At 37.6% G+C, this 27,062-nt stretch overlaps 1 protein-coding gene across 1 annotated transcript in view; it reads right to left on the minus strand.

The window, feature by feature from the left end:
* Positions 1-27,062, minus strand: part of TTN (titin) — a 274,373-nt gene that overhangs the window by 73,358 nt on the left and 173,953 nt on the right. Inside the window, exons 191-238 of the mRNA XM_012650762.1 lie at positions 25,556-25,679; positions 24,731-24,997; positions 22,951-23,048; positions 22,107-22,275; positions 21,736-22,002; positions 21,363-21,629; positions 20,992-21,270; positions 20,492-20,900; positions 20,263-20,387; positions 19,888-20,154; positions 18,824-19,093; positions 18,431-18,733; positions 18,030-18,332; positions 17,575-17,762; positions 17,363-17,477; positions 16,972-17,256; positions 16,723-16,874; positions 15,799-15,946; positions 15,467-15,644; positions 15,024-15,145; positions 14,643-14,930; positions 14,239-14,535; positions 13,926-14,112; positions 13,341-13,456; positions 12,952-13,251; positions 12,446-12,745; positions 12,252-12,357; positions 11,952-12,148; positions 11,563-11,868; positions 11,183-11,461; positions 10,294-10,593; positions 9,886-10,188; positions 9,407-9,772; positions 8,789-9,091; positions 8,358-8,657; positions 7,965-8,261; positions 7,580-7,864; positions 7,196-7,489; positions 5,564-5,863; positions 5,140-5,448; positions 4,861-5,051; positions 4,029-4,458; positions 1,490-1,798; positions 1,208-1,356; positions 1,086-1,118; positions 837-966; positions 445-744; positions 34-351 (exon numbers count right to left, since the gene is read on the minus strand). Of these exons, the coding sequence (XP_012506216.1) occupies positions 34-351; positions 445-744; positions 837-966; positions 1,086-1,118; positions 1,208-1,356; positions 1,490-1,798; positions 4,029-4,458; positions 4,861-5,051; positions 5,140-5,448; positions 5,564-5,863; positions 7,196-7,489; positions 7,580-7,864; positions 7,965-8,261; positions 8,358-8,657; positions 8,789-9,091; positions 9,407-9,772; positions 9,886-10,188; positions 10,294-10,593; positions 11,183-11,461; positions 11,563-11,868; positions 11,952-12,148; positions 12,252-12,357; positions 12,446-12,745; positions 12,952-13,251; positions 13,341-13,456; positions 13,926-14,112; positions 14,239-14,535; positions 14,643-14,930; positions 15,024-15,145; positions 15,467-15,644; positions 15,799-15,946; positions 16,723-16,874; positions 16,972-17,256; positions 17,363-17,477; positions 17,575-17,762; positions 18,030-18,332; positions 18,431-18,733; positions 18,824-19,093; positions 19,888-20,154; positions 20,263-20,387; positions 20,492-20,900; positions 20,992-21,270; positions 21,363-21,629; positions 21,736-22,002; positions 22,107-22,275; positions 22,951-23,048; positions 24,731-24,997; positions 25,556-25,679 (11,629 nt within the window). The remainder of the gene's footprint in view (positions 1-33; positions 352-444; positions 745-836; positions 967-1,085; positions 1,119-1,207; positions 1,357-1,489; positions 1,799-4,028; positions 4,459-4,860; positions 5,052-5,139; positions 5,449-5,563; positions 5,864-7,195; positions 7,490-7,579; positions 7,865-7,964; positions 8,262-8,357; positions 8,658-8,788; positions 9,092-9,406; positions 9,773-9,885; positions 10,189-10,293; positions 10,594-11,182; positions 11,462-11,562; positions 11,869-11,951; positions 12,149-12,251; positions 12,358-12,445; positions 12,746-12,951; positions 13,252-13,340; positions 13,457-13,925; positions 14,113-14,238; positions 14,536-14,642; positions 14,931-15,023; positions 15,146-15,466; positions 15,645-15,798; positions 15,947-16,722; positions 16,875-16,971; positions 17,257-17,362; positions 17,478-17,574; positions 17,763-18,029; positions 18,333-18,430; positions 18,734-18,823; positions 19,094-19,887; positions 20,155-20,262; positions 20,388-20,491; positions 20,901-20,991; positions 21,271-21,362; positions 21,630-21,735; positions 22,003-22,106; positions 22,276-22,950; positions 23,049-24,730; positions 24,998-25,555; positions 25,680-27,062) is intronic.

Consider the following 27,062-nt stretch of genomic DNA (forward strand, 5'->3'; position numbering starts at 1 on the left):
GAAGACATGCTTTGTCAATACGTTGGTACTTACATGTCTGGTCTTTCACAATCACAGGGCCAACAGTGTCTGAAGGTTTGCTGACTCCTGCAGCGTTCACAGCTTTGACTCTGAATTCATACTCCCCACCCTCTATGAGGTCTTCGATGGTAAACTGCAGATCTTCCACATCACGCTTATTGCACTGTTTCCATGCTTCTTTCTTTTTCCCAGTAGGATCCCAGGCAAGGCACTCAACAATATAGTGGGTGACAGGGGAGCCTCCATCATTCTTTGGGGGTTTCCATGACAGGTGTACCGTGTCCTTCGTTATGAGGCCAATCTTGAGTTTAATAGGGGGATCAGGAGGAACTGTAAAAACAGTTAAAGGAAATGTTAAGCACTTTTTATAACAACATATTTCAATTTTGGGAAGATATTTTAAATCTAGATTTTAAAACTTACATATTGGATCTCTGGCAGTGGTCCTCTGAATGGTTTCCACAGGTGGGCCGATACCAAAACGGTTTTCTGCTCTCACGCGGAAGAAATATTGTTGTTCAGAGATGAGATCAGGCACTACAAATGTGGTGCTTCCACAGTTTGGATTGACTTTAGTCCAGGCTTTTCCATCAATAGTCTTTTTCTCGATAACATAGCCTTTGATCCTGTCTCCTCCATCATCATCTGGCATCTTCCATGAAAGTCTACAACTACCCCTTGTGATGTCACTGACTTTCAGATCTTTGGGTGGGCCTGGTACATCTGTTGGATACATATCACAATATAAACAACATTCCTAAACGTTTAAAAGTAATATTTTCTTACTCTGTAGCAACTTTTAAAGTCTTTCTCACCCATTACTTTAACTCTGCAATTTGCAGTCTTTTGTCCGGCTTTATTCTTGGCTGTGATGCTGTATTTGCCTGAATGAGATCGTTTACACTCCGGAATTATAATTACTGATGAGTTTTCAGCAGTCTCCAGCTGTACAGAGAAAACAGTAGTCATATACTGAATGAAACTGAAGTATTGAATGAATTTCAGTATTTAAGTCAACCACGTTCCAAATTATTTAAAATTTTTTTTTTTCTTTTTTTTTTTACCTGTGCATCTTCAGGTATATCATGAACTCCATCCTATTAGAAGAGAAGGTATAGTCAGTTGTAGTCTAAATACTCCTTATAGTGATTCAATGGGAGACACAACAGAACTGTAATTTTCTTACCTTCATTGCCTTCTTTGCCTTTCCATCAAATTCCCAAGATGATTTTGGTGTTGGACGTCCCTTGATGACAGCAGGAATCCTAATCTGTGACCCAGCTTTGCAAACCAGACTGTCTTGTGCTCCAATGTCAATGAAAACTTCTGGTACCTCTGTAATACCATGAATAATATAACAGGATTTAACTCACATTTGTCAAAAACAGTAATTGACATATCTTCAGTAAATTGTCAATTTCATAATAATATCGAAAGATGAATACATAAACTGAATAAAGACTAGTACCTAGAATATCAGTGGCAGGGATCTCCCCAGTCGTATCACTTGGTTCAGATTCACCAGCTTCATTGACAGCTTTTACTCTGAATCTGTACTTCCTGAGTTCTTTCAGATTAGGCACCACACATTCACAGGCAGTTATAAGTTTGTCTGGTTCATTTACTCTTTTCCAGTCAGTACTGCCTTCTTCTTGCATTTCTACAATGTATCCTTTGACTGGACTGCCACCATCTTTGGCTGGAGGTTTCCATCCTAGTGAGATGCTTGACTTTGTTTTATCTTTAACTTCTGGGCAAGAAGGTGGCCCAGGTGGATCTAATAGGGAAAAAAAAAGGAAACATCAAATTTTTTTTTTATTTCAGCATATTATGGGGATACAGATGTTTAGGTTATGTATGTTGCCCTTGTCTCCCCACTCCCCCCCAAGTCCGAATTTCAAGTGTGCCCATCCCTTGGATGGTGCACGTTGCACTCTTTGTGTATGCAAATACCCTCCCCTCCTCCCCCTTGCCCCCTCCCCCCTGCCTGACATCCAATAGATGTTATTCTTATATGTGCACTTATGTGTTGATCAGCAAATTTCGAAGGTGAAGTGATGGAATGCTAGGTTTACATACCATAAGAATCTTTTACTATACATGATCATATATTATTTTTAATCTATTAAAATATTAAAACAGGAATGCTAAAAGGAAATAAATTATCTTCTAGAGAAGAAAAGTAAAGGAAATAGTCTATTTTCCTTTAGCATTAGTGGAAAACAGAAAGAAAACAACTAACAGGGATTAGAAAAACTACTTCTATCTCTAGCTAAATTTTCATTCTATTTACACATAATTGGTGAAAAGCTATTTTACATTTGAGATCCCTTTGAAGAAATTCTACCATATTCTTTACGGAAAACTTAATTTATCATAATATGAAAATTTGAAAGTGATTTCATCATTAGCTGGTAAACCTTTGAACACAAACTAATCTTAATGCTCTTTAGGGGCAGGATCAATGTCTATAATAATCACATAACAATCCTTTACATTGCCGAGAATGCTTTACAATTACAGAAATTCTTTTACTCCATTTTTCTTTTTAATCATAACTCTTACCCCTTCAGTTTTAGTATACAACCTTGCATATAGCACATGTTCAATACTAGTTTGCAAATGAACGAATGACTACCTCATTACATGCATATGTATATATGTTCTGCACGGTACTTAAGACTATTTAAAATTTCTTTTAACAAATAGTTGAATTTTTCTTCTACAGAGAATTTAATCAGATATAGAGCAAATAGAAGGGCATAGTATTTTAATTTTTTTTTTTTTTTTTGAGATGGAGTTTGGCTTTGTTGCCCGGGCTAGAGTGCCGTGGCATCAGCCTAGCTCACAGCAACCTCAAACTCCTGGGCTCAAGCGATCTTCCTGCCTCAGCCTCCCGAGTAGTTGGGACGACGGGCATGCACCACCATGCCCAGCTAATTTTTTCTCCCTCTATATATTTTTAGTTGTCCAGATCATTTCTTTCTATTTTTTAGTAGAGACGGGGTCTCACTCTTGTTCCGGCTGGTCTCGAACTCCTGACCTTGAGCTATCCACCCGCCTTGGCCTCCCAGAATGCTAGGATTACAGGCATGAGCCACCGCGCCCGGCCAGTATTTGTTTTTGAATTAATCTGCTCATAGATTTTTTTTTTTTTTTTTTTTGAGACAGAATCTCACTCTGTTGCCCGGACTAGAGTGCCGTGGCGTCATCCTAGCTCACAGCAACCTCAAACTCCTGAGCTCAAGTGATCCTCCTGCCTCAGCCTCTCGAGTAGCTGGGACTACAGGCGTGCGAAACCATGCCCGGCTAATTTTTTCTATATATTTTTAGTTGTCCGATTAATTTATTTCTATTTTTAGTAGAGATGGGGTCTCACTCTTGCTCAGGCTGGTCTCGAACTCCTGAGCTCAAACAATCCGCCTGCCTCGGCCTCCCAGAGAGCTAGGATTACAGGTGTGAGCCACCGCGCCCGGCCTGCTCATAGATTTTTCAGAAGAATTTTCCTCTTTTATTTGACCTTATGACTATGCCTAAGAATCTTATATCTTTTTTCAATAATATTATTGAAAAGCTAACAACATTTTGGTTTTTGTTGGATTTCTTATTGGAGGGTCTGACTGTTTAGTGGGAAAGATGATTTCCACCGTATCTAATGAGATAAAAATTTATTTAAAGTATCAGAGCAGAGAGGAGCTTATAATCCAGTTCTTTATAATTGTGATTCCTCATAAAATACTAGGTTTAATCCAAGAATTTGAGAGATATATGATTTTATGTATGTGTTTATGAATATATATGTGTGGTATATATGTATAGATATATAATATATACACACACATGCACACACATACATATACTTCTGATACTCTGTGTGAATACGAACCGTTTTACTTTAATAAATAAAATAATTTGGCACAGAAACATACAAGAAATGTAAGAGCAGAATTACCCATTTAGTGACTTTGCCCTTTAGAAATGAGTCCCAGAAATGGAAGCATACTTACAGATGGGATCTCCTGCAATGGCTGGATCTGATGGTTCACTGGGAGGGCCAATTCCTGCAGCATTTATTGCCATGGCTCTGAACTGGTATTTAACGCCTTCAATCAAACGGGGAACATTAAATTCCACAGCTTTCAATCCCATTTTGGTTATTGGTGCTCGGCTAACACGTGACCAGTAGGCACCTCCCTCTTCTCTTTTCTCCAGCCAGTAGCCAGTAATTGGAGAGCCGCCATTGTCCAAAGGAGGGGTCCAGCTCACCAGCATCGATCCTTTGGTGCGCTCTAAAACTTTTGGTTTTCCCGGAGGTCCAGGAAGGCGATAAGGATCTTGAATGACCACTTTATCTGATTTGCACTCATCACTGATTCCGTATTTATTCACTGCCCTGACTCGGAACTCATACTGACCATTGGGGATAAGTTTCCAGATCTAGAAATTAGATGGATAGAAATTTCTTAAAAAAGAATATACTTATATTGATTTCACTCATTTAAAAACTCAACTTATTTAGGGAGGGATAGCTATAAGAAGAAATAAATATATAGACTCAAAACATGGAAAGACAGAGAAAAGAGAAAGCCTTTTAAAAATAAGAATATGTAAATTTATTGAAGCTAATAGCAGATCTGTCAAGTAAAAGAGTATCTCTATATCAAATAGTACTTAGTAAGTGGCCTTATGTGCCTGGTGCTAAACACCACAATAACAAAATAACAGCTTTTTGTATGTGATTTTAAGTTTAATTATTAAATTCCAAAGTTACACTAAAATGGTGTCAAATCAGAGTCATGTCCTTTTAACATGTATAAGAAAATATTGAGAAGAGTTTACCCCATATCTTCTCTCTACAGCAGTGTTGGTGACTTCCTCCCATTCACTCTTTTTCCTACTTGCATCACGTTTGTCAATGATATAATGAGTGATTTCACTGCCACCATTATCAAGGGGGGTGTCCCATGTCAAGTAGCAAGATTCAGCTTTAATGTCAGTAACAGCAACATTTCTTGGTGGGGATGGGCGGTCTAGAAAGGAACCAAGAGAGGAGATTGAGAAGGCAATTCTTAAACAGACACTGGATGTCTTTTTCATATAAGAAAGCAAACCCCTTACCATATACTTCAACGTGAACATTTCGGAACACTGAGCCAAGGCGATTGGAAGCAGTAACTGTGTAAGTGCCTTTGTCTGCCCGGACTGCTTTGGGAATGATAAGCTCAGTCTTTGCCTCGCTTCGGGATACTTCTTCCTTGGTTATCTGAAGTGCATCTGTGGGTTTTTCAATCACAGTTTCATTCTTGGACCACTCAATCTTAGGCATTGGCAGGCCTGTTACATCTGCAGGGATGTTGACGGGCTCTCCCGCCTTAACTTTGATAGTGTCGCCCCGAACAGCCAGACGCAACTTAATAGTTGGAGGCACTGCAAAGTGAAAGGAAAGAGAAAAAAAAAAATCATGAGGATATTTTCTCCACTTATGGGATAAAGGCAGCACTGTAAAGGACATTAAAATTATTATTATATTCAGATTCCACACCTTCGTCATCTTGTATGACTACATTAAGAGGCAGCGATGGTTCACTTTCACCAATGTCGTTGACAGCTTTGACACGGAACTCATACATTTGGTGCTCATCAAGATTTTCAACCAGAAAAGATGTGTTGGGACAGAGTCGCGCATTAACTCTTTCAAAGTCAGGTTTGTCGTGACGTCGTTTTTCAATGATATATCCTTTGATGGGACTGCCACCATCATTGCGGGGCTCTTTCCAGTCTAGAGTGATAGTGGACTTTGTCCTTTCTGTATACGTGAGCCTCTCGGGAGATGTTGGGGGACCTTTAGACAGAGACAAGGTAAAATCATGAGCGTAAGATAAATATTCATATAAGAAATAATATTTTACTCCAACTTAATTATGTAATAAATAGGCTTCTGTTTGGCATAACCTTATATCCATCTTTAAAATCCTTCCTAAAACATATCAGTTACCAGAATCATAGGCATTCTTATAGCAGAATTTTTCTTAACAAACTTTTCATCAAGATTACTAGTTAAAAATAAATCAAAAAAAATAAATAAATCAAAAGACACATATGCTTTTTGACATTTAGCATTTTAGATTGTTTACCTCTGTCACTGGGAAAGCTTCTAATTTTAATGAACTAGGAAAGTAGGTCTGTGAAGTTTTTCTTTGAAGGACCAGCAGAGAGCAAAGTGTTTCTTCTTTTATTAACAGATAGTGGATACGTCTACTGAACATACTTTGAAGTCATGTTTTCTCATGTGGGTTTAAAATATGGTGGAAAGAGAACTTATTTAATGCTATTGCAGTTTTGTGCCCGGAAGGACAGAACCAAGAGAGTAAACTTCGAGTGGTGAAACCAGACCCCGGCCATGCTCGCTGACTGTTACGCAGCCAGAAGCAGTGGAAGCCCAGCTCTGTTCTGATGCCTCTGGCACAGCTTGAGTACAGTGGACACTCTGAGATGAGCTGTAACACTGGTGTAGGTAGTAATTTCTTTTATTTTTATTTTTCAGGGGGTAGTGGTAAAGGAATAACTTCTTCTGTCTCTTGAAGAATGGATCTTCCTAGAAGGCTTGGTTTCTTAGATGGGATGTCAGTGTGCAATTTTAGTGTTTTATATTGGTTTTTGAGAGATTTTTCTCTGGGTGGTCTTCTATTCTTTGGTGGCTCTTTCTGATTTTGGGCCTCTCTATCCTTTCAGTGAAGGAATTTTTTGAGGGTAGAGGAAGACTAAGGCGTTTATCCTAAGGTTATTATCTGTCCTGTGATCTTAGAAAAACAGTCAACTCTCTTTAACTACTAAATTGTTAAATCTTTTAAAAACCTATTCCATTATATTCCATCAGAAAGACTGAATACTTCTAAACTATTTCTAGGTTATTATTAAGCCCAGTAGAACCCAGTTTTTCAGTACACAAAACCATGCATGATTAATATACTTAGAGCCAAAAATTACATGGAAATCATAGCAAATGTGGTATCTTTAAAGTCGCTAGCAATTATTTGATTTACTTTTCTTGTTACTCTCTACCTGTAGATCTTGACACTTGTAGTAGTTTGAAGCCATAAAACTCAGTAAAGAAATGATATAACTAAAAGCAAAACAGTATTTATTGTATAAACAGAATGAAAACCTCTTTTACCTAGTGGATCAACAGCAAGAATTGGTCCTATTTCAACAGGAGGGCCACAGCCGAACTTGTTCTTGGCAATAACACGGAACTTATATTCTTGTCCCTCAATAAGACCTGTGATGTCACATTTAGATCTCTCAGTCTCTATTGCTTGTCTCCAAGTATGCATCTTGGCATCTTTTCTTTCAATAATAAAGCCTGTGATATCACTTCCTCCGTCGTCTTCTGGATCAGACCAGTTAAGCAGACACATTTTTCTGTTTGTCACAACAGGTTTTAAGTCGACAACTGGACCAGGGACATCTACAAAACAAAATAAGCCCCCAAAAAATTGATGTAATAACATAATATCACTTGGGAAAATCCTATGACCATCCGTGCAACCTTCCTTACCGAAAACTTCTACCCTGGCAGCTGCAAATTTGGAACCACAGCTATTAGTAGCTGTTATCACGTATCTGCCATGATCTTTTCTCAATGCATTCTTGATAATTAGTTCAGATTTGGTTCCAACATTCTCTATTACAACGCGGTCTTTATCCAGCTCCCCTTCCTCGATGGTCCATACTTTTGTGGGCACAGGACGACCAGTCACCACAGCTGGAATTCTAAGAGTCTTCCCAGCCATTATTTGTATTCCACCCTTGACGGAAACATCCAGTTCCACATTTGGAGGCTCTATTGTAAGAGAACGGTCACATGTTAGCCAAAGAAAGGTGAAAAAATAGTCCCATACTGAGAAAATGTCCATAATTGTATTCAAATAACTTTTAAGTACCTTGTGGTTCAGCCACAGTGACAGGTTCTGTTTCTCCAGGTGGTCCTTCACCGGCAGCATTGACAGCACTCACCCGAAGTTTGTAATCGGCACCCTCTCGGATTTCTCTGACAGTGTACTGACGGACCTTGACCATCTTCTCTGTGCAGCGTGACCATTCGTTGGTGCCAACCAACTGCTTATCGACAAAGTAGCCGATAATTTCCCCACCACCATTGAAAGCTGGGGGTTCCCATTCTAGTTCAATAGTTGTAGAGCTTGTGTCAGCGACTCTTGGGATAGGTGGCCCAGGTGGAGCTAGAATGAATGCAGGTACACAAATCAAACTCACTATTGGTTTTAAAATGTACAGTAGCTTACTCTATGTCACTGTCTTCTTAAGGAATTACTTACAGATTGGATCACGTGCTGTTTTGGGATCTGAAGGTGGACTGAACTTTCCAGGTCCAGCTGCATTTTCGGCGCATACTCTGAAGACGTAGGTGAGTCCTTCTAACAGGCCATCCACATTGGTTTTCAAAGCATTCAGGAGGCTTTTGTTGACGCGAGACCAATGTGTACTATTGACCTCACGTTTTTCAAGCCAGTAACCCAAGATAGGGCTTCCGTTATCTTTTGGTTCATTCCATTTCACTAGCATACTGTTGCTGGTCACATCTTCCACAATGGGCTTATCAGGTGCATCAGGTGGTTCTGATAAAAATAATAACATATTTGAATTAATTCCCTAATATGAAATGATAATTCAATTGTACAAATTGTGATAATGTATATAACAAAGTATATGGTAAAAAAGTAAACTTTAGATGTGAAAGGAACCTTACCAAATGGATCTTTAGCTACAAATGGCTTGGAAACACATGGTGGTCCAGGCCCAAACCTATTTTCAGCTCTTACACGGAAGAGGTACTCTTTTCCTTCAATCAATTTTGTTACTGAATATTTGCAATGTCTAAGTGTTGACGTGATAACAATCCATTCTGAGTCAGGTTTTGTCTTGTCTTTCTTTTCCAAAGTGTAGTTTATGATTTCACTGCCACCATCATCAAGGGGTGGTTCCCATTTACAGAGGACTGAGTTCTTTCTAATATCTTCAAATACAAAGTTGATCGGTGGTCCTGGTGTGTCTAATATTTCAAAATAGAACAGTGATTAAAAATCTGTTTAGAAATAGTTGCTATGGAAAATGTAAATGTTAGTATATTACTTTGACATGATTTCTGTTTTTCCCACATCTGTCTATTTTTGTGACACATCAGCTGATAAGTAACAAGGTCAGCTGATTTCTTGTTAGTTTATCAGGAGATAAAATGTGTTTGAGGACAACTTCCTGAAGTTGTTTCCTACTTCTTTTAACTCTCCCAAAACTCCTTATTTTTATGTTTTACTAAAACTCTTATATAGACTTTTTTCCATTGGAAAGTATAGTTTTAACTATTTACCTAACACGCTGACAGTACAAGGAGCTTTTGCGATACCATGGTCATTTTCAGCTTTGATCATATACAGGCCATGGTCAGGTCGGAGGGAATCTCGGACACGTAGCTGAGATTCTCCTTGTTTACTGTTGTCAATACTCAAACGTTGTGTCAGAGGCAGGACAAATGGTTCTTCCTCTTGAACTTCACCCTTCTTCCTTCTAACCATGGGTGCTGCTGCTCGCTTCTTAATTTCCTCTGGTGTAATGACGTTTTCATCCTTTATCCACGTAATAGTCGGGTAAGGTGATCCAGAAATAGTTGCATCAAGTGCTATTTCATCACCTCGTTTCACTTCTAGGCTTGTTCTCATAATGACTTTTGGGGCATCTGTAATGATCAAAAACAATAATTGTTTTCAATTCTAATGAAAATATCTAACAAAACACTGTTTTTGTTTGTTTTACAAAGGGAAAGTGGCAACCCCACTGAACAACACTTACCAATGGGATCTACAGCTTTGGTTGGAGGAGTGGCCCGAGAAGGTTCACTAATACCAGCAGCATTCTCTGCTCGTACACGGAATTGGTATTCCTTTCCCTCTTCAAGTCCTTTTGCTGTATAGGTCAGGATCGGTACCAGGTGCTCATTGCATCTCTTCCATGTGTCTTCACCCTTAGCAATCTTTTCTATGATGTAACCCATTATCTTGCTCCCTCCATCATACAAAGGTGGCTTCCATGTAATAGTCATTGCCTTAGCTGTAGGATTATGAACCTCAACATCCACAGGTGGATCAGGGGGTTCTGAAGAACCAAAGAAAAAACTGTTAATATCAGGAAAACCATCTTCTTAAAACAAAAACTTTGCATATTAATCCCTAGCCATAGTACATCCATGCTCAAACTTACGCTTTGGATCTTGAGCAATGACTGGATTTTTCAGTTCAATATATTCGCCTCCACCAATCTTGTTGACCGCTTTAACACGGAAAAAGTATTCGCCATTTGGTATGAGATCCTTTACAGTCCAAGACAGTTTGTTCTCACCAGACATGACTGGTATATATGTCCTCCTCCCAGCTTCTCTGCGTTCCAGGACATAATGAAGAATTGGGGTTCCACCATCAAATTCTGGAGGTTCCCAGGTTAATTTACAAGAACTCTTGGTCACGTCACTTGCTTTAATATCTTTGCATGGTCCAGGTAGGCCTAGTACAAATAAAATTGATCATTATTATTGTAATCCTGAAAACTAAGAATTTTAATAATGCATTGTTTGTAAGTGGGGCTATTTGCAATTTGGAGTAGGATAATCTTTCATGTGCTGGAATATCCCTCACACAGCAGAGCCTTTAGCATCCTTGCCCCCTAATTATTAAATGTCAGTAGTACCCCCCTGAGTCTTTGTGTCCAGAAAAAAATGGCCTCATAAATTTCCAAACATCATTGGGGGGGGGCAGAAAATGTTACTATCCCTGGTTGAGAACATTATCAAAAAATGTGAATTTATACAATTAAATGAATATTGGTCATTTCAACATTCTTCTGGTATGCTGTATCTTTTATTTAAATTAGCATTTCACATGCAAATAATTAAAACTGATGTAGATTAGTTTAATTGGGGTTTAGCAATTTCATCTCTTTAGAATTGCTTTACTTCTCACGTGGAAAGAAATAATCTGAAGGGATGTTTAGTTTACAAATTGCCAATTCATGAAACCATTTACACTAACACTGTAAAGTTAACTAATTCCCCAACATGTGAAGAATGTCTTGTGTTTCATCCAAGAATGATTACCTATGACTTTGACATTGATTGAAGCAGTTGCTGAGCCGAGCTTATTCTCCAGTGTAATGGTATAAACTCCAGCATCTGCATGGACGCTCTTGGGAACTTCAAGGTGTGCAGAGATGTGATCATTCTTCATTGTTAATCTATCACTTGCTTTAATGTCTTTGCCATCTTTATGCCAACTAACAGTTGGAACTGGGACAGCTCTGAAGGGAACAGGAATGCTTAACTTTTCACCTTCAATAACAATAATGTCATGAGTTTCCAGGTCAATTGTTGGTTTGCCTGTAAGATATGATCCAAAAGAGAAAAAAAAAAGAGTATGTCAAAATACAGTGCATGAGTAAAGCCTATTTTATTAACTATAAAAGACACTGTGTTCTTACAGTCTGGGTCTTTGGCAACCACATTTTCGGAGATTTCAGATGGCTCACTGACACCGACAGCGTTGACAGCTCTCACTCTCAGAACATACTCTTTGTCAGGAACAACACCTTCTTCAACCTTGAATTTCAAGTCTTTTATTGGACGAGAATTAACTCGCATCCATTTTTCGGTGCCTACTGGACACATTTCAACGTGGTATCCTATAATAGGACTTCCACCGTCTTTCTCTGGAGGCTTCCAAGCAATGGCAATGTGCTTTCTCCCAGCATCGGTCACATGTAGGTCAAGAGGAGGTGAGGGAGGACCTGAGAAAAGAGGGAAGCATTTACATCTGCAGTCTCATCATCCATTTCTAGACAACATCGTTTGTATAATCAGCACTATTTACCTGTTGGATCTTCAATTGATAGGATCTCTGTGGGTTCACTTGGGTGACCAACTCCAGCTTCATTTTCTGCCCGAACCTGAAACTGGACCTCTGTTCCTTCAATGACATCAGTTACTCTGAAGTTACAGTCGGGTCCTGCAGTCTTTCCAGCTTTCACCCAACGGGTACCTAACTTTTCTTTCTTCTCAATGACATATCTATTGAAATAACAAAGCATTTCATTAGCATTAATGAAAAAAGTAAAGTTAAGAATTTTCAGTGAAGTATAAGTTATTCTTTATGAATGAATTCGAATTCTACCTCTGTATTGGTCTTCCACCATCATTTTTGGGTGGCTCCCACTTTAGGTCAACATGTCGTTTTGTCACATCAACCACTGCCAGAGCATAGGGTGGTCCGGGGGTAGCTGAAAGCAAAATAGTCAATGATGAGAAAAATCAGAAGGAAAGTGATAACCTATGATAAATGTTGTCACAAAGATTAAGTTAGCATACTAAAGGTGTCTTTGGCCAGGACAGAGTCCTCGATTTCAGTGTAGTCACTTTGTCCTATAGCATTTTCTGCAGCAACTCGGAACACATATAAAGAGCCCTCGGTCAGCGGGGTGACCGTGCATTTGGTGTCCTTGACGGTGGTGTCCACTGTCTGCCAGCCTTTCCGCCTCACATCTCTCTTTTCTACGATGTAGTTGGTGATGGGTGACCCTCCATCTTTCTCAGGAACTGTCCATTTTAGGTCTGCTGTATTTTTTGTGATATTAATAACTTCAAGCCAGCGAGGTGGTGATGGAGGATCTGAACAAGAAGGAAAGAAAAACAAACTCAACTTTTTTATTGTCCAATAGTCTTCACTGAATGTTCTGGTAGTCACTAGGAAATACTATCACAAGGAGGAAATAATAATAATGATGATGATGAATTTTTCATATTCTCTTATATTATATAGTTCTCAAATAGACATTAGAAGAATTTCTATACTCCAGACATCACAAGTGACTTACACAGCTTCTCCCGGCAAAGCACGGGGTCACTGGGTTCACTGGGTTCACTCTCCCCAGCCTTGTTCACAGCCCTAACTCGGAATGAGTATTCCTGCCCTTCCATGAGCCCGGGAAGCCGGTGCTGGGTGGTGGGAACTCCTTCAGCTACTCTGACCCAGTCTTCTGTTCCAGTCTTTAGCATTTCAATGACATAAGATTCAACCTTTGCCCCTCCATCATGTTCTGGCTTTGTCCAATTCAACATTAATGATGTTTTGCCCACATCTTTTACAGTTGGTTTTCCTGGGGGCCATGGAGGATCTGCAAGCCAATGAAATCATTATTTAGATTTGTCAAAAAGGATTTAATATAAGCTTCAAAATAACCACAAAAAATTATATAAATAATACCTATGGGATCCTTTATTAAGATTGGTTCCGTTGATTTGCTTGGTTTTCCAGGTCCAGCAAGATTTTCAGCCAACACACGGAATCTGTATTTTTTCTTATTGGAGAGACCTTTCACTCTGAATTAAGAACAAAATGTATGTGTAATGTTGTAAGAAGCAGAAACCTAGATTTATTTTACCTAGAGGAGACTAATTTATTTAATTTGTGAAAAACTGATTTGGAAATTTAACTGAAAATATTTCAATATTAATTTAAAATTGATTTTTTACTGTCACACACTTTAGATTTGAACAAATGTACCAATCTAATTACAATATCTATCATAATAATCATTATTATAATATAATGGAAGGCCCAACACTTTGAAACTTCTAGAAAGTTAATATTTTATAGTAAACTAAGAAATGTATCCTTCAATAGAATTTATATCATTTTTGAAATCATGTACTAATATAAATATAAATAAAAATAATTTTAAAAATTTTATGGTAATATATAATCATTTGTAAATTGATACAAATGATTAAGGAATGATAATTTGAATATATTGCTATTTTAACATCTTGATGAGGATTTTGGACATACCTGTATGTTGTGTCCTTTACTGGCATCTTATTACATCTAACCCATTTATCAGTATCAGGATCTAATCTTTCAACCCAGTATCCAGTGATTGGGCTGCCACCATCATCATCTGGCTCACACCATGTGAGAGTCACTGCATCTTTAGTGATATCAGAAGGTTCTAGGCGAGTTGGAGGTCCAGGTGGATCTGTAGATAGGATAATGACATAAAATGTTATATATCTTACATATAAATGTGATACGTAAATGCAAATTTGACATAAACATGTTTTTTTTTTTTTTTTTTTTTGGGTCAACTGATTGAGAAACTTACCAAATGGATATTTGGCTATTATTGGAGAGGCCTGAACTGGCTCACCAACACCATACATGTTTTCTGCAGCAACTCTGAAGATATATTCTTTATTGGGTATTAATTTGGTTGCTTTGAAGTTTGTATCCTTGACAGTTGATGAGAGCTTGTGCCACACTTCACTATCAGTTGCTCTTCTCTCCACAACATAATTTGTGATCTTAGATCCACCATCATCTCGTGGTGGGTTCCATGTTAGAAGACATGACTCGTTGGTTACATCTGTGATGTCAAAAGCAGCTGGTGGTCCAGGTTTATCTGTGAATGGTATTATACAGGCAGAAAAAAAATTTTTTTAACCATGTTTTATTTAGGAAAGTAGCTAAAATGAGTTTGTCCCCTTCTAAAATGAGAGTCTTTCTTACCTAAGACATTCACTTCTGCCACTGCAGTGGCCCGGCCACAGACATTCACAGCCTCGATGATGTACCTGCCGGTGTCGCTTCTTTTACTATCGACGATGGTCACTGTGGATTTTTTAGGAACATTTTCAATGGTGATTCTTTTGTCCTGCTTCAGAATCGTATCAGCCTTCGTCCAAGTTATTTTAGGCTCAGGTCTTCCAGTTACAGTGGCAGGAAGTTCAATCTTAGTTCCAGCTTTTACAGTGAGACCAGCAAGGAGCTTCACATCGAGGAAGATTTCTGGGGCCTCTGAAATGGAAAAAATTATTTACGATGTTAGCATATTCAAGCAGAATTAAAGTCAGAGGCCTGATTGATAAGACAAAGGTCAAAAGTAAATACCCTGTGTGTCCACAGCCTGGATTTCCTCTGTGGGTCTGCTTGGCTTGCTAGGTCCCAGCCTGTTCAAGGCCTTCACACGGTAGGCATACCACTGGCCTTCCTCTAGACCGGTCACTTCCATTCTGCCAGAAGACAAAAGAGGATATTTTACTGTCATGTAGATAGTCTGTTCCATTGTGTAGTATTCATAACCTTTTCAAATTTCATGCTAGTTAATACCAGCATAATACTAATTAGTCTTTCAACTAAATCTCATTGCTTCAGTGCTGTAACTAATATAAACCTCAAGCAGGAGTACGTTCAGGGACAGTTTTTAAAATCAGATAGGCACACCAGGAAAATTCTTAATGAAAAAAATTAACATTTAAATTTTCCCAAAGAAAGCCTATTTTAGTGAGTAGGAGTACACATTTACTCTCATGCCAAATAATTAGAAAACCTACTTTGTTTCTGCAACGGGTTCTCCACAGGGGACCCATTTATCGGAACCACGTGGACATTTTTCAACCATATATCCTTTGATGCGTGAACCACCATCATATTTAGGGGGATCCCACGTTAAGAAGATGCTGTTGGCTGTTCGGTCTCTCCATTTAAGATTCTCTGGTGGGTCCGGTACCGCTATAACATTTGAAAGAGAGAGTCAGTCTTAGGCCTCCTATGAAGTTATCTCCATATTGTCAACCCCTTCCTGGCCCCATAAGTTCAACTCCAGGTCTAAAAGCAAAAACAGGTAGCACGAAGTTAGGTAAGAAATCATCAAGGATGTACTTACTTGCAGGAGCTGACATATTTACAGGTTCGTCAACATATGCAGGCTCTCCAGGGCCACACTTGTTACGAGCACAGACTTTAAATAAATATTCTTTTCCTTGAACAAGATCAGGAACTGTGAATTCTAGGTCAGTCACACAGTCCATTACCTGGGACAAAGAAATACAATTAATTAGTTATTTCCCAAAAAACCTTTCCCCAAGTCAAAAGATTTTTACCATGAGCAAAGATTCAAATGGAAGTTGTTTTGAATGCTAAGGATTATTCTTACATTAATTTTATATGAGGGGAAAATTGCAAAGTAAGATATATAATAATATGTGACCCTCAATATAAAGAGAAACTATTTCATAGTTTCATACATTAAAAAAGATGGCAAATGAGGTGTTGATTCTTTCTACTAGCTTGGCTATTAGAAATACTATTTTAAATCAGGGTAAAGATTAGTAACTAGCATAACATATCAGAACCTGGGTTAGAAAAGAGAGAAAAAAAGAATAGTAACTAGTATAAACACAAGGAAGAAAAAATGGCAGATTAGGCCAACTAAGCTATTCTAGTGGAATGAGAAGTGGTATGACCACCAGGGAAATAAATATTTACTTTCCTTAGAATGGCTTATAGCTTAATGGGGACATATTTAGTATTTATCAGGTACAAAGTGAGTAGGTATGTTTTGTTTTATTTTTTAACAAACTTAGCTGAAAATTTGGTAAGGCTCACAAAATGAGGCAATTATACCAAGCCTAGGTTGAACTACCTTAGGAAGCATTAGCATCAATGTATTTCTAAAAAGTTTTGGAACATTTTCAGTGAGGTAAAGGTAAAAAGATGTGACACATAAAAGTTTTGCATGACATCCCAACCTTCTGGAATTCCCCTCACTCTCATTTCTGGAGCTGATGCATCACTGCTCAACACTTACTTTAGTCCATGTTTTCCGGCTGACTTCTCGCTTTTCAACAAGGTAACCAGTTAATGGACTTCCTCCATCATCATCAGGTGGTTCCCAAGTCAAATGTACTGAGTCCTTGGTTATATCACTAAATTTCAGTTCTTTGGGTGCACTTGGGCGAGCTGAAAAAAATGCAATCACAAGTCAGTATCATTGATAGCTTGAACCAGTATTTGTTAATACTGCCAAATCACCTTAGATAAAAGTTCAGTTCCTTACCAATTACATTGACATCAATTTCCCCCGAAATTGCTTTCACACGATTTTCTAATTTCAGTGTGTAAATGCCCTTGTCTGGACGTTCACTTGGAGAAATGACAAGTTCAGCATAGGCAGATAAGGTCTTCATTTTCACACGGTCCCCTGCTTCTAGCAACTTATCTCCAAAAGACCAGGTGGCAGTTGGCCTTGGATAGCCTGTACTTGGAACCAGGATCTTGATCGGATTTGGGACAATAACTTCCAGACCATCTTTAAATGCACTTAAATCCATTGTTGGTTCAACTACAAAGAAGAAAAATTAATGAGTTTCCAGTACTATATTTAAGTCCTTGTTACCCCAAAGTAGCTCTGTGCTATTCCCAGATCTAAAAATAAAATATCCATTTACCAAATGCATCATCAGCAGTGAGAGGACCAAGAATTTCAGATGGATCTGAAACACCAGCTTCATTTTCTGCAGATACTCTATATAAATATTTATTTCCTTTTTGTAATCCAGTAACCTAGAATTATGAATTAATATTTGTAAAAAATGTATACATTTAAGTCTATGATCATACACTGAATATTCTTTTTTTTTTTTAAATGCAAATGCCCTACCTTGTAAGTCAGTTCAGGGACAAGTTTCTTATTGCAACGAATCCAATTATCTTTTCCTTCTTCACATCGCTCAATTATATAGCCTATTATGGGGCTTCCTCCATCTTTCAGAGGAGGTTCCCATGTGAGCTGAACTGATGATTGAGTCTGATCTGAGGAATTTAGATTCACAGGAGGACTTGGTCTCTCTGGAATGAAAGAGTTGGAGCGTACCATTTAATTTAGTAACAATTTATTAAGACAGTGCTGGAATCGATTCTATCATCCTCATTAAAAATAACAGGTTTACTGAATTCATTGAATAATTGTAGGCACAATCTAGGTTTCTACAATTTTGTTCAAATTTTTCTGATATTCTAACTTTTCACTAGGTTTTGTTTAATTTGATTTACTTTAATTGATAGGCCTAATTTCTGATTTCATGCAGTAACTATTTTCCTTTTTGATGAGCATACCAATTGGATCAGCAACTTTGACGAAGGGTGTGGCTGCACTTGGTTTTCCAACTCCAATTCGGTTTTGGGCTCTGACCCGGAAGCTGTACTCCTGTCCTTCCACCACATCAGTGACAGTTGCAGAAAGGTCTTCAGCTCTTACAGTCATGGCAGTGTCCCACCTGATAGAAGTCTTGTCTCTTAATTCAATGACATAGTTGGTGATCTCAGCACCTCCATCGTACTCTGGTGGTTCCCATGTCAGTGAGACACCAAATCTATTCACATCAGTGATGGTTACATTCAAAGGAGGGCCTGGAACATCTGGATTTCACCACAGAAGAAGAAAACAAGAGCTTTGGGTTATATTGGGGATAAAAGCAAAGATAAACTAGTTTGCTATTTGCTTAAAAACTTCTTACCGTATTTACTCCTTGCTTCTACAGGATTGTCAGTTTCGACTGGTTCGCCAGTGCCGACTCTGTTTCTTGCACTCACACGGAAAAGGTACTCAACTCCTCCTTTTTGTAGTCCAGTGACAGTGAACTCACAACTGTCTGCACGGTCAGTGGCCAGAACCCAGGTCTTCCTCTTGATGTCACGTCTTTCAACAACGTAACCTATGATTTTGCTTCCACCATCAGTTAATGGTTCTTCCCAAGCGAGGCTCACTTCACCATCAAATGTTTCTGTCACTTCTAAGTTACGAACTGGCCCAGGAACATCTGAAATTCACATATAAAAGAATTTTTAGTATTTTATCATGCTTTTCAGTTGTGCTTAGCCAATGAAGTCCAAATGACTCAAGGGCTTACCAATAACTTTTAAATTGATGAATCCTTCTGCTTTCCCATGTTTGTTCTGAAGCACAACTTTATACCTTCCTTTGTCTTCTTTCTTGGCTTCCAAAATTCTGAAAGAAGTTTGGTCAGCTGTGGTATCAACAGTTTTTGAAGACAAAGGTTCATTTTCTTTAAACCATTCGGCTTCTGCTTTGGGGTAGGCATCATAAGGCACCACCATTGTCAGAGGCTGGCCGACATCAACCACAAGGTCTTGATCACCTGTCTTGATTTTCGGTGCAGCTAGGGAGAAAGATAACATATGAATGCTTTTGAGTTTTGACAATTTACTGTAGTCAAACTACATCATATCTTCTTTATTCTGCATTTGTTAGCAAATATTGGTTGCATAAGCTTGGAAGTACGTCACAGTAACTTTACAGCAAAGAATACTAACTGGCTTAGAGTTCTCATAGGTTTCCCCCCTCTTTTTTTTTCCAAATTATCAGATTTTGGAGAACAGAAGGTTGAAGATGGCATGAAATCACAAAACATCCATTCTTTGCCAAAAATAATAACTCCATATAGTACAAAACATGTTTTGGGTTTTTTTTTTTTTTTGATGGAGTAGGTACTACATACTTAGTTCAAGATCGATGAAACAAACTTTTCCATATGTACAAGGGGTACACTAATTAATGACTTTTTCATAATGACAGCCTATAAGGATATCTTGGTTCAGTATGAGAACACACCTAAAAGTCATAGAGAGGTTTGGAAAGTAGAAAAGTGTGGGGCTGTCTTTAGGTTTGGGAAGACTCTCAGGGTGATAGGTTAGTTCAAGCAATTAATAAACAGCCACCATGTGCCAGGAACTGTCAAGGTTCTGACACGTGAAGATGAATTCTATCAATTTCCTCTTACTCAGGACACTTACTTTGTAGTGAGAGAAATTAGAATAGTTACCATGTGGGAAGGGCTTACTAGAAATGAAAGGCTCTCCCAATTATTATCTCACTACATAACTATGAAATGTAAAATCTATATAGTAACTGTGATATTGTAAGGATATTTCAGAAGAAAAGAAAGGGACTTACCTGCCAGTTCAAGCTTCGCTCTGGCTTCTTTGTCTTTGGCAATAAATCTGTATTCACCCTGGTCACGTGGCTTAATATCACAAATCTGTAGTCTATGTATCTTTCCCTCACTCATCATCTGGTGTTTATCACCCTGGACAATGACCATGTTATTTCTTAGCCATTGGACTTCCACTTTATCTTTGTTGAGCTCAGCTAAAAAGACAACATCAGCACCGGGGGCTTCAAGAATGTCTTGAGGAGGCCTGATGATCTCAACAGGAATTTCTGGAAAGAAAATGTGAAATAAATACAAATATGTTTGTATTCAGATTGACAATTTTTAAAAATTGATAACAATTTTTAATTGTTTTTAATATTACAATTGTCCTTTACCTTCCACAAAAAGTCTCGCCCGGGACTTCCTGTCTTCTACTCCACAAGCATATTCACACTCATCATCCAGCCTGCAGTCTTTTATAATGAGTCTATGTGTACTTCCATCTTTTTCAAATTTGTATCTGAAGAAGAGATTGAATTATCAGTTAGCTTGCATAATGGACCACTAAATTGTCGAAAGGGAATACATGGCTACAGAAATAGAGAATGAGAAGCTTTTGCTTACTTTTTGCCTTCTTTGATTTCTCTCCCGTTTCTGTACCATTTTACATTTGCTTTTTCTCTGGAGAGCTGGCAGGAGAAGACAGCATCATCGAACTCAGTGACTGTCTGGTCTTCCAACTGTTCCACAAATTCTGTAGGGGCTTCAATGATAAGAAGCTCAGCTGCAGATTTATCTTGTCCAGCAGTGACAACATATTCACCTTCATCTGGGAAGCCACAGTCTTTAATGATTAGAGAGTGCTTATACTTATCAATTCTGTATGACACACGGTTGTCAAGAGGCACTTCTTCTCCATTTTTGGTCCATTTTAGTGTTACATTGAGACGATTCACCTTGCACCAGAATGTGACAGATTTCTTCTCCATTGTTTCAATATCTTTAAGAGGTTCAATGATCCTAAGGTCTTCCTCTGTTGTAAAGGAGAAGAATAATATTGATTTTAATTATTTTCATAATAGAAATTGATGAAAAAAGTCTCTAATGCCATGTAAATTATTTACCTTCTACTATTAGATTGGCTGCACTTTTAACATTTTCACCTCTATGATTGGTCAAAGATACATTATAGTTGGCTTGGTCATCTAATTTTGCATTTCTAATTCTGAGGGTGTAGACCAGGTCTTTTTGGAGAATGATGTACTTTGAACTGTCAAATATGGCTTCTTCATTTCTGAACCATTTGGCTTTGGCACCTTCGGTATTGACCTCACAGTTGAAGACAACTTCTTGTTGTTCCTTCACACGGGTGTCCTTAAGAGGAACTACGATTCTGAGTTTTTCTGAAAGCAACCAAAAAGATTTCATAGTAAGAAGAAAGACCAAAGTGGTAAATACAAATACAAATAAACCCAAAAAGCAAGAACAAACTTACCAATTACTGTCAAGTGAGCTGCTGCTCTGGCGGCCCCAACCATGACGACATAAGTGCCCATATCTTGTAAGGTGGCATCTTTCACAACTAGGATCCTCTTTTTACCATCAGCAATAACGTCATATTTGTCTCCAGATTCAAGTACTTTATCATCCCTTTTCCACTGGACTGGAAAGCTTTCTTTTGATATAGAGCAGACAAATTCAGCCTTTTCTCCTTCAAGTATTTCAAGGTTTTGAGGTTTTGAGATAAATTCAGCAGCAAGTTCTGGAAAGCAAAAGTTGCAAGATATTGGAAACTTACGCATTTGTACCTTAAATCTAACAAATATGAATTATTAAAAATAAAATATCAGTCATTGTAATTTTCATACCATGTACTTTGACTTTGCCATCAGTTCGAGAACTTGGCAGTCGACAGTTATAGTTGCCGGCATCCTCAAGGTGAGCGTTCTGAATGGTAAGGATTCTCTTTCGTCCATCAGTAAGTATTTCATATCTTCCTGTTTCAATGATCTCTTCATCCCCTTTGTACCAGATCACTTCTGCTCCAGGCTTGGAGACTTCACAAACCAGTTTTATAGTGTCTGTTTCACTAACTTCAATGTTGGCAAGATTTTTGGTAAAGACAGCTTCTTCTTCTGCAAGAAGAATTGAAAAAAAAAACATTGAATTAAACTGGAAATTTTTATTTTTTCTCATATTTTTTCACATATGCTTCTGCAAAGAATGATTTTGCTCTTACCCAGGACTGTCAGCATGCCAGAAGTTCTTGCTGTCCTTACTTCACAGGAATATTCAGCTTCATCATTCAGTAGACATTTGTTGATGACAAGAATACGCACTGCTCCCTTGGATATGATGTCATATTTTTTGCCCTTTTTAATTTCAGCACCATCTTTAAACCACTGAACCTATATTTAAGATAAATAGATTTCTTTATAAATTGTCTTGTTATTCCTTCACACAGTTGTCCCTAAGAGGAACGGTGATCCTGAGTTTTTCTGAAAGCAACCAATAAGACTTCTTAGTGTGAAGAAGAATAAAATTGGTAGATGCAAATATAAGTAAACCCAAAAAGCAAGAATTATCTTACCAATTACTTTTAAATGAGCTGTTGTGAAACTATTATCAGTTATTAAAAACAATGCAATCATATACATTTAGAGCCATAGAGGGTCTTAGGAGTTGGTACTCCTTTGATGTGTGAGCTGAAATTCAAACTTGAAGGAACTTGCCAATGGTAGTTAATGGCAACAAGAAGTACTTAGTTGAGACAAATATCATCACTAATATTTGACTATATCTGATCTAAGAAAATAGCAATTCCATATGATTCAAACTAATAACATCTAAATCTCCTGATTGTGAGTCCAGTGTTTTTCAAGTAATTGTAAATGAATAACACTAAAAAGAGAACAATTAAGTCAGTACATATTATATACTAAAATAATCTTTAAAAGTAAAGTGGTGATCAGAGAAAGGTTTGACTAACTTCTTCTTTTTTTTTTTTTTTTCCATTTTGGCTAGACCAAAAGTAAACATAAAGTCATTTGACAATACAAGATAACAGGTATACAATCACGAACCTTAGCATTTTCTCGGGAAAGTTCACACTCAAACCGAGCCATTTCTTTTTCTTTAACTTGAAGATCTGTGAGTGGTCTTAAGAATTCCACATGAGGAGCTGTTAAGAGAATGTCATTAGAATTCAAAATGAGGTTTCTGGAACTTTACTCTGACATTACTATAGTATACATTAAGAAAAAGTGAGTCTTTTGCAGGGTGTTTCAATCTTAATATGCTACAATTGACTTTGAAAATCACTTGGAGATACCATTCAGGTATGATGCTTTGCTTTTTATATACCTCTATATTTTACATAAAATTGTGTGGCATACTATATGTCCAGCTTTTATACACACACACACACACACACACACACACACACACATGCACACACACACCGTATATACACTAGAGAGCCATCTCAGTTCTTTTGAATAATAGCTGGAAGAAAAATCTTCATTGTTACTGTGCCAGAGTTGAAAGATATTGTCAAAGGAAACACCAGTAGCAAAGAAACATTCTCTTATTTAAGGCAGCCAGCATAGTCTTTGAGAAACCAGCAGAACTCAATGATAACACAGCTTGAAGCACTGTGACCAGCCTTGTGTGTGGCTAAGAGGCATGAGTGAGTAATTGAAATCGCATACATTCAGCTTTTTTTTTTTTTTTTAAATCAGCTTCAAAGATGCCACATGTAAGTCAGGCATAAAATCTATTAGTGCAACCAAGCAATGTGTCTTGTCAGGGAGAGTGATTTGTATTTTTACATTTTATTTTATTTATCTCCAGAATTAATTCTGCCGACGTATAGGATTGCAGAGCTGCCCCTCGCCCTCCCTTCTTTCAGAGCACTTTGTGAGTCCTTCCCAAGATGACCTTTCTTGATCAACGGGATTCTGGGACAGATGCTGGCTAATAGGCTTGAAGACATGCTCATTGCAGTTGAGGCTTCTTGGATTGGAGATAGATGACAGGGGAAGAAGGAGACCCAAGAAGCTAATCTGACATAAGCTAAAGCAGGGCAACCACAAAGTGAGAAAAATAACGCAGTGCAGGATGCATGAAGCACAAAACCACTAGGTTGTAGCTGTTGGCCAATGGGAAGCAACTAAACCCAACAAACAAATATTGCACAAAAATATGCATTGAAAAATGTCATCACCGGACAGAGGAAGGAATGAAACAAATGAGCAAGCAGTGGCATTTTGAAAAAAGATATTTTTCACCAGAGGAAGAAGTAATGCTAAAAACCATTAGAGCTCTCTCCATTCAAAGAATCCAGGCCTTGCTCCATCTTCTTACTCATTCTTATTCTCAGAGGCTGAATTATGTGAATGAACTTTGTCATATAACCGCTGACCTCTAGTATGCTCCCATTCAAACTGAAATTGCATGCTTATTTCTAGTTGTTTCTCATGCCTAAAAATTCATTTTCCTTCCATATGGAAATCACTTTCACTTTCTTTTTAAAATTGGGGCTCCCTACTTATCTTTTTTATTCAGTTTGGCTTCATCCATAGCAGGATATTCATACCTATGTAGACAAAGAGAGCATCTGCTCACTACTCAGTGACAGAAAAGAAGCATGGTGAAAAGTGGTCCATCTGTCCTTTATCAGACAAGATACAGCACAAAGACTTTTCTTTTTTTTTCTTTAAACACATAAAGAATCAGGTTAGGTCAGTGTCAATAATAGACGTTGCCAAGAATGCAGTTAGGCCAAGAAGGGCATGCAAAAAGTGTTTTTTGTTGTTGTTATCCAAGAGTTGCAAATAAAAAGTCCTGTGTAAGAATACTTACGAACGACATTCAGGTTACAGGATGTCTTAAAATCCTTAGCATCACAAGTGTATTTTTTAATATCCTCTGGGGTACAGTCGTGTATAATAAGTTTTCTGACCCTGCCATCAGCAACAATTTCATACTTCTTGCTTTTGAGGATCTGTGTCCCATTTTTGAACCATTTCACCTTAGCATTTTCTCTGGAGACTTCACACTCCAGTACTGCAGTGGCTCCCTCTTCGACCGTCTGGTCCTCAAGGGGTTTAGTGAATTCAACTGGGGGTTCTGAAAGAATCATATTCATTAGCTAAGGTACTTCTCCTTTCCTTCTCCAAGAGTTTCAGCACCTCCTCAACTTTCCTCTGGCGTTTCCAGGACTTTTTTCTGTTCTAACATTCATTTTTGTAAGTTTTGATTCCACTCAGATGTTTTCCTCTAATAATGATGTTTTATCATTATTTGTACAGACGAGGAAAACTGTTTTTAAAAACTATGAAACACCAAGGAAATAATAGCCAACTCTTGGTGAATAAAGTGATGAATACCTAGTTTGATAATAATTCTTTCTCCAGCGGTTTTGGAACAATAGGATGTACAACAAAAATAATAGGGACAGAAGGAGAAAGTAAAACCTATGCCAGTCAATCTTGACTCTATACTTTTTAAAATAGTCTGTGAAGTATTTTGTTAGGCTAAAAAGTAAAATTAGACTTTGGGATATTTGGATATTTAGTTGATTTTAATGATCATCATACTCATCACGTAAAGATAATTGAGAGTTGGCATTATTTATGTACATGTCTCTGCATTATACATGTATTTAAAAGTAAGCTTTACAATTACCTTTCACAAAGAGGTTGGCTTGAGTTTTGAAATCTTTTGCTGTTAGTTGGACTTCCCCAGCATCTTCTAACTTTACATTTCTCAGGGTAAGGGTATGAACTCTTCCTTCGGAACGTGGGACCACCTAGTTTTGTAAAAAAGTGCAGTTTAAGAATAGATGAAACCGCAATCCAGTGTTTAGGTGTATTTAATTCATTTAGGTAAACAGCTTGAAATAGGGCTTCCCAAGTTGCTTTACAATCATGCATATCCACATACGTATTTAAAAAGCTTTAACCAATAGAGGGATTTTAAAAGAAAATTTTAGGTTTTCATAGTTACCTTTACATAATTACTAGGTGGCCTTTTATGTTGAAATTGCCTAGGCCAATTTCTGTTTATACTTGTGATCTTTTTTGCATATATATATTTTATACATATGTGCCTGCATTGTGCTGCTTTGTTTATATGTACAAAGAAAGAACTTAGAAAAGCAAAATCATGAAAGGGAAAAAAATTGGATATGGTAAGCTGAAAGTAAACCTTATATTTTAAATACAGGGTGTTTGCCATCTAATAATGAGTTAGAGCTCTTCTTCCCATTTATTTTAACAATTAAATTCATTTTGCAAACAAATAAACCTAGATTAAAATAATTTGTACAACTTCTTAATTTTGTTCAAAACTGCAAATGAAGATGTTGACTCTTTTTCCCTTTTCACATGTTTGAGCATCAGAAATGGGAAAATCAGGTATCAGTGGTACTAAAGATAAGGTCATTTTGACAGTAAAGATAAGCGAATTGGGGTTCTTCTGGTTCCGTGACCTAAAATTCCTAAGAAGCTGTGCCCTGTCATCCAGACTGATTTTTATATTTATTAAGAGTTCACATGGAGTTAAGAATAATGTAAAAGCTTTTACTGCTGGAACTATTTATTATGCTGGTGTGAAGGAAAGAATCACAAATAAGTTTTCATCTAAAAGTGTTTTCCTTAATTAAGAGCTGGGCATGGTTATTCATATAATTACCTTAATAATTGAGATCGACCAAGGCAAAATAACAGATAGGAAGGGTAATTAAGATATGCCCTAGGAACAGAGCTACTAATTCAAGGACATGGTGCTTGAATGGGAAAAATTTTGTTTTTAATGATATTTCAACATAAATTTTACACTGTGACTTTTGACTATTTTAAAAAGTGTCTCGGTTTCTGACCCAACACAAATGTATATTATCTATTAACATATTACTTTATCATCTGAATTCCTCTGAAGCTACTACAGAATATTCTCTGTTACTGAGGACATCACTCAGAACACAGTGGTTCTCGGTAAATAGGTTGTATACAATCTACCTCAACTATATTAAAAGAACAAAAAAGGAAAAACTAGCAGTTACCTTATAAAAATAAACCAAGGAAATGAATGCTGAAGATTTTGTGGTGGATTATGTAAGGATAATGTTAGAGATTATCTTTTTAAAATATTAAAAAGCTATAATACAGTAGGCTTATGACTGTGATCACAC

The sequence above is a fragment of the Propithecus coquereli genome, unplaced genomic scaffold (assembly GCF_000956105.1).
Source record: "Propithecus coquereli isolate 6110/MARCELLA unplaced genomic scaffold, Pcoq_1.0 Scaffold34, whole genome shotgun sequence".
NCBI classification, from domain to species: Eukaryota; Metazoa; Chordata; class Mammalia; order Primates; family Indriidae; genus Propithecus; species Propithecus coquereli.